The following is a 7,500-nucleotide window of genomic DNA, read 5'->3' as shown; positions in this document are numbered from 1 at the left end:
TCGAAAAATAAACATTCAATTTCTAGTCTTTTTTACACGTAGTAAGTTTTAATAACTCCATACCATTACATATCGACATTCAAGGAGCAAAGATGAGACGTCGTTGTGTGCTGAGAACTGATAGAAAATCGTAAACAACAACAATCGCCGTAGGGGAGAGAGCATTTTTCCATTGACTGGAATCCGGCTTTATTTATTGGTGGCACACAATAAATAAAGGGCTACGCTCTTGCGGCTAGTTTTAGCGCTCTTTTTAACGCCCAAAGTATCAAATAATGATGCAAATGTGCTAATATGGTGAAGTAAATGTCAATGTCATAAAGATCATAAAGTCTTATCCAGAATATTTCCATTTTGATGCCCTAATGTTGCACTGGGTGCCTTTAAAGAGATGTTGATCACAAGGGACTTCCTAATATAAAATATTGAAAACACCCACTCTCATGCACACACACACACACACACACACACACACACATGCACACACACACTCACACACACACAATCACACTCACACACACACAATCACACACAAAGGGACTTTATTTAACACACATGTTGTAATTGGGTTAAAAGACAGGAAATTCCCAACACTGCCTGGATGAGCAGGAGCATGATAGCAACAGACCCAGTGGACCCACGGCTAATCCAGTTCTGACCCAGTGGACCAACAGCTAAGCCGGTTCCGACCCAGTGGACCCACGGCTGAGCCGGTTCGACCCAGTTGATCTTCATCTGCCTTAGAGTCTGCAGCTATCTATTGATTTGTATGAATAAAATCAGGTGGCCTATCAGAGACACCAATCACCCAGATCAACTAAGAGCCATAGGGACCAATCAGAGAGCCCCACACAGAGACTCAGGGGCCAATCACAACCAGCGCTCAGCTCAGGGGCCAACCCAGTAGGGCCCGGGTAACCCATCAGGTTTTACATACATACAGCACGTCCACTCAAGGTCCACTTAACCCACATCACTCTCCAATCCAGCTGAACACATCATAGCACAGTCTGTGGACCTGCGAGGGTTCTTATACACTGGCGGTTCTAGTGTGTGGACCTGCAAGGGTTCTTATACACTGGCGGTTCTAGTGTGTGGACCTGCAAGGGTTCTTATACACTGGCGGTTCTAGTGTGTGGACCTGCAAGGGTTCTATATACACTGGCGGTTCTAGTGTGTGGACCTGTGAGGATTCTATATACACTGGCGGTTCTAGTGTGTGGACCTGCGAGGGTTCTATATACACTGGCGGTTCTTACCAGGGATTTTAGGTGCCTCAGGCTCTTTAGGTGGAGGTTTCTCTGTCGCTGCAAGAAAACACAGAGATATACATTACATTAAGATCTGATAGAATATACAAACACAGAGAAATATACAGTATGATCTGACAGAATATACATATGTAATGTACTGTATGTATGTTATGTAATGTTTAATGTAATATACTGAAATATACTGTATTGTAATGTTGTAACCCTAGGCTAGTTAAGACACAGAGCACAGGGAGACTTACTGTCAAAAAAGTCTCCTAAGGCATCGGAGAGGTCCAAATCTGGGAGAGGAGGAGAGGAGAGGAGAGGAGGAGAGGTGGAGAGAGGAGAGGAGAGGGGAGGAGAGGATAGTGGAGGAGGAGAGGAGAGGAGAGGAGAGAAGGAGAGGAGAGGCGAGGAGAGGAGAGGAGAGGAGGATGGGAGAAGAGGAGAGGAAAGGGGAGGAGGAGAGGAGAGGAGAGGAGAGAAAGAGAGGAGAGAAGAAGCGAGGAAGAGAGAATGGAGGAGAGGAGAAGCATAAGTGTCATTCATTAGCAGTAGCACCCAAAGATAACATGTGTGTGTGTGTATCCGTGTGTGTGTGTGTATTAGGGTGTGAGTGTGTATCAGTGTGTGTATGTCAGTGTGTGTGTTTGTATCATGATAAAGTGTGTGTGTGTATCAGTGTGTGTGTGTGTATCCGTGTGTGTGTGTGTATTAGGGTGTGAGTGTGTATCAGTGTGTGTATGTCAGTGTGTGTGTTTGTATCATGATAAAGTGTGTGTGTGTATCAGTGTGTGTGTGTGTATCATGATAACATGTGTTGTACCATTGAAGACAAGGAAACAGTAAAGATCCACGCCCGTCGGTCACCAAAAAACATTTATTTATAAATAGTGTTTATCAGTGTGTGTGTGTGTGTGTGTGTGTGTGTGTGAGAGAGACAGAGAGAGAGGAAACCGCCTAAGTGTCTTCAGAATATCCTCACTGTTATCTCCCATCCCTGGGGTAAGAGGGTCATGTGGAGTGATATAACCCTTCCTACGCCCAATGCTAACACACACACATCCTCGCATCTACACACACGCATGCATGTACACACACACATGCACACACAGAACTGCCTCAGAACTCTCTGTGCCTGTTTTAACGTCCATGTACACACTCATAAATACACACACACACTCATAGCTTCATATACACACTTATAGGTACACACACACTCATAGACACACAAACACACACTCATAGCTTCATATACACACTTATAGATACACACACACACACACACACACACTCATAGTTCCGCACACATTCACACATACACTCATAGTTCCGCACACATTCACAGGCCTTTGTCTGCTCTACTGCCAGATGGTCGTAGCTGGATCCCCCCTGCCTGTCACTCACACCTTTCATATCTAGATAGACACACACACACACACACACACCCCCCCTCGCTCGATTCATTGAAAGTGAAGAGACAACTTCCAACAGGGCGGAGCCTCGTTTCATGGCCACGAGTTGTGCTGCAGATCAAACTCTCTCCAATGAGTCATGGACCCACCCAAACACACACACACACACACACACACACACACACACACACACACACACACACACACACACTCACACACACACACACACACACACGCACACACACTCACACACACACACTCACACGCACACACACACACACGCACACACGCACACAAGACATGCCTGCCTCAAAAGAAGACACACACAGTCATTACTAAACATGCCACATCAAAACCCCCTGATCTCTCCATGGGTGGAGAGAGTAGAGTAGAGAGAAGGTGTGTGTGTGTGTGTGTGTGTGTGTGTGTGTGAGTGTGTGGTTGTGTGTGTGTGTGTGTGTGTGTGTGTGTGTGTGTGTGTGTGTGTGTGTGTGTGTGTGTGTGTGTGTGTGTGGTAACAGATTGCCCAGGTCTGCTAAGGCTGTTTGTGTGTGTAGGGAGAGGGGTTTGCCTGAGGAGAGGGGCATTCCTGTGGTGGTAGTGGGCCAATGAGGGCACAGCTCTGAGGAAGCCTGGCACACACACACACACACACACACACACACACACACACACACACACACACACACACACACACACTGGAGGAATCCTGGCATGAAGGGGCAATATATTTAGAACACTCTGTTCGGACGAGCTTAGCTGCCTTCTTCTCTCCCAGCCTCAGTTCACAATGCTATTGTCCCATAGCGTCGCTACAGCTAACTAGCATTAATAGAACTGCACTCACATACAACACAGTTTACTTCTTTATTTGGATTCGATACATTAGTACATATCAGTCAAAATCCAAATTTGGCTAAAGGGAAGTCTTAAATTGCATTCAAAGTTCTAGTCCATATAGTGCATTACGGGTAAAGGTGACACCTGCGCTTCCAAATGAAGTGGCTACCTATTATTGCTGACGTGGAGCAGTACTTTGCAAAGTGTTTGGCCCTTTTTTTGGAGAGACCACAGATTTGTAGGCCTCGCACACACATCCTGTGCACATGACCTAAGCTGCCAAAGATCAAGGCAATGATTGTACATGTGTAGCCATAGTTGGTTAGAACAGTACTTAAGGGTTGATATTTTAGCAGTTTTGACGCATAGCAGGTGTCCATGTAGGCGTCGTAAGAGCAACCAATCTCAATGATTGTGATCGTTTTATTTTCTTCATTAATTGACACAAGGTCCGGTGTATTTGCGATGTGCTTAATGGCAGTTTTCAATTTGTTTCGCTGATCATGTGGAATGGAGAACCAGTGTGGTTTAACAGACTCGTTGGTATGCATGGTTGTGAAGGTGCTGTTCTCGCGGAGTTTCTTCATGGCCAGCGCCACAATTCGGTCATGCCGCGCGATGTAAAGTCCTTTGTAGGCAGGGCAGCCGTTGAGGATGTGCGCGATTGATTCCCTTTGTCGGTTGTGGTGTAGTAGGCAGAACGGCTCATGCGTTGATGGAAACCATCACACACACACACACAAACTCACACACTACACACACAAACTACAACTACCACAAACAACACACACAGAGTACACAAACAAACAACTACTACCACAAACTACACACACACACACAACAAATACACAGCCAAACTACACACACAAACAACAACTACCACAAATTACACACACAAACAACAACTAAACATACAAACAGTACACCGAGCTACAACTCAAACCAACACAATTGCTTCACCATTCCAACACAAACACAGAAGACTATTGATCCTAAAAGTTTATCACTGTTGTGCAATTTCTTTGAACATAAAACACCCCCCACCCCCACCCACGCACACACACACACAAACACAATATCACACCCGCACTAAATGCTATTTCACATAGCCCCGCTGGTTAAACTCTGCTAGCAGACAAGACGTCCCCACAGGGAAACACACACACACGCACACACACACACACAGGGAGGGAAACACTGGGTGAGTCACAGTCATGTGGAGACCACGGCTGACAGCGCTACTCCTCTCAACACTGCCTAAAACCATGGCAACGCATCAAAACAAACACAGGCCAGTGCAGGGGGCGGCCATGACAGCGTGTATCACCGCGGCAACTCCGACCTCTGACTGAGAGATAGCTGGGCAGCTGCGTTAGCCTCATTGGCATGAGCTTCTGTGCTTTTGTTTGTTTCCTGACCATCTTTTCCTCATAGTTCTCGTCCATAACAAAAGGCAGGTGTGGACCCGCCCTACAGGCTCTCTCTCCCCGACCCTAGGATAGTGGTTCAGGTAGACTCTCTTTCCCCGACCCTAGGATAGTGGTTCAGTTAGACTCTCTCTCCCCGACCCTAGGATAGTGGTTCAGGAGGTAGAGGAGTCGTTAGACTCTCTCCCCGACCCTAGGATAGTGGTTCAGGAGGTAGAGGAGTCGTTAGACTCTCTCTCCCCGACCCTAGGATAGTGGTTCAGGAGGTAGAGGAGTCGTTAGACTCTCTCCCCGACCCTAGGATAGTGGTTCAGGAGGTAGAGGAGTCGTTAGACTCTCTCCCCGACCCTAGGATAGTGGTTCAGGAGTTAGAGGAGTCGTTAGACTCTCTCTCCGACCCTAGGATAGTGGTTCAGGAGGTAGAGGAGTCGTTAGACTCTCTCCCCGACCCTAGGATAGTGGTTCAGGAGGTAGAGGAGTCGTTAGACTCTCTCCCCGACCCTAGGATAGTGGTTCAGGAGTTAGAGGAGTCGTTAGACTCTCTCTCCGGCCCTAGGATAGTGGTTCAGGAGGTAGAGGAGTCGCTCTGCACCCCTGTACCCTAGGTTAGGGTGACATTTTCAGTTCAGACACGTAAGCACCACCAAAACAGTGTAATGTTTTTATCTTTTTAAACAAAAAGCGAAAAACATCTGCTCACCCTACCAAGGAGGGTAAGAAAGTTCAGTACGAGACCAGGGTGTATGTGTGAATCACGTGTTCATTTCTACTCCAGTCATAATTACGAGTTTACTTATATCCTTTTCACCTGAGGCATGTGTTCACTTCTTCTTAGTTCACCTTGAATCACATGTTCATCACCTTCATCTTTGCCTCAGGGTTTCGGACTAGACTAGGCTCTGCACCTGAATCCTTTGTTCATCTCTCTACTAACTTTTTCACCGGGCCAGGTGTTCATCCCTCACTTTGCGTACATTTGCATGTGGGTAGCCTGCAGCAGTTTACCAAACAGAAGCTCTTAGAAAGGCACACGACTGTTAGAGTTGTGTGGAAGAGAAACAACAGACAGCCTTAGACATAGACTTAGCATTTATTTATTCCTGCTCTTCCTGGACTCTCCACTTTGCACTATTTATATATACTCCTTGTTTATACTTTTTTCGACTTTTTGGACGGTAGACCATTGCACTGTGGTATTGTTTTGTGTTGTGATATGTAATGTGTAAGCACAGTGAGAGCCACTGCACCAAGACAAATTCCTTGTTTGTGCAAACTAACTTGGCCAATAAAAGCTGATTCTGAGACGTGAGATGGTGACCAGACCAGACCAGCCCGCAGCACTCAACGGGCGAAACATTCAACCGTTCAGAATCCTTGAATCCACATTTGAATCCTTCTCTAACATGTCGCGTGGCCAATCCGCTCGAATCAAATGTAAAACCGGCAGACTTATGAAAAGTTCAGCTCAACTGACGGCGAATGCACCAAATAAATAACTTCTGTGTTGTTATTTGTAGAGCATTTATCTACTTACAGTTTTTTACAATTGCTAAAACACATTCTTGAAACAGTCACTCATTTTCTCTAAACTCTAAACACAAAACCTCATCTTCAAGCACTATTTACAAAACCTCTGAATCCTCTTGCAAAATGAAACTTTCGCCTCAAAACAGTTTTACCTATGCTCAAAATCAAACACTGCTCTCAAATCATAAACAAAGTGTTCAAAATGATATACACTTTCCTACTACAGTATACACTACCACTAGCCTGGATACCAGCCTGAACTCCGCCCACAAAATTTTTGGTCTGGGAGATTCAGTCTGGAGTCGAGCTAGTTGGGAGAGATTTAACGTTTCAGAAAAGTTGAGAAAGCAATCTAAACCAATCAAATTGTAAGGGCGGGCTTTATTCGTTGATGGACAGATATAGATAGAATATACCGAAATATACATTGAACAAAGATGGCGCCGTCTCGGGAGCTTAGTAGGACATATTTTATATGATTTAAGCTATCTACACGACTTTTTTTTTTTATGTCTACATTGACTCGGTTAGTTGTGTATACGCAAAACGAGTGTTGCCGAGGATTGTAGGTCCTAACTAAAGCACTCTAGACCATTATTGATAGGTTATGCTAACGCGTTGGCCAAAAAAAACATTGAAACAAATGGTAGCTTCTAGCCTTGAGTGCTAATTAAGTAACGTGAGCAGGCATATCTCAACAGATATTGACAGCGCATTAATTTTGAAAGAGGAACAGAGAAACGCGATCAAGGCATTTGTCGATTGAAAAGATGTTTTTGCCGTCCTTCCTACGGGATCAGGTAAAAGTTTAATCTGTCAGATGGTAATACTACGTTGCTCTGATTGATTCTAGGTATCCAATTCAGCGAAGAGGAATTTTCTTTCCTGGTTCGTTGAAACACGGCCCATAATAACAGCCCAATGGTTCGGTCTCACTCATATTCTGACTAGAATTATGAGTATGACATCGTCAGGCTACACTACCACAGTAAAAGGGACACAAATCAAAGGAGTCAACGTGGTATTTACTTTTCCTCC

At 45.2% G+C, this 7,500-nt stretch overlaps 1 protein-coding gene across 3 annotated transcripts in view; it reads right to left on the bottom strand.

Annotated features, from left to right (window-relative positions):
- Positions 1-7,500, bottom strand: part of cd99 (CD99 molecule) — a 26,553-nt gene that overhangs the window by 18,189 nt on the left and 864 nt on the right. For 2 of the 3 annotated variants that reach the window (XM_080834111.1, XM_080834112.1), the window contains exons 3-4: positions 1,514-1,552; positions 1,260-1,307 (exon numbers count right to left, since the gene is read on the bottom strand). In XM_080834111.1, the coding sequence (XP_080690237.1) occupies positions 1,260-1,307; positions 1,514-1,552 (87 nt within the window). Of the gene's footprint in view, positions 1-1,259; positions 1,308-1,513; positions 1,555-7,500 lie in introns of those variants that run through there. The other variant, XM_080834110.1, reaches the window with a different exon arrangement.

Source organism: Sprattus sprattus (assembly GCF_963457725.1).
Source record: "Sprattus sprattus genome assembly, chromosome: 3".
NCBI lineage: Eukaryota > Metazoa > Chordata > Actinopteri > Clupeiformes > Clupeidae > Sprattus > Sprattus sprattus.
This window is presented reverse-complemented; position numbering and strand designations above follow the sequence as displayed.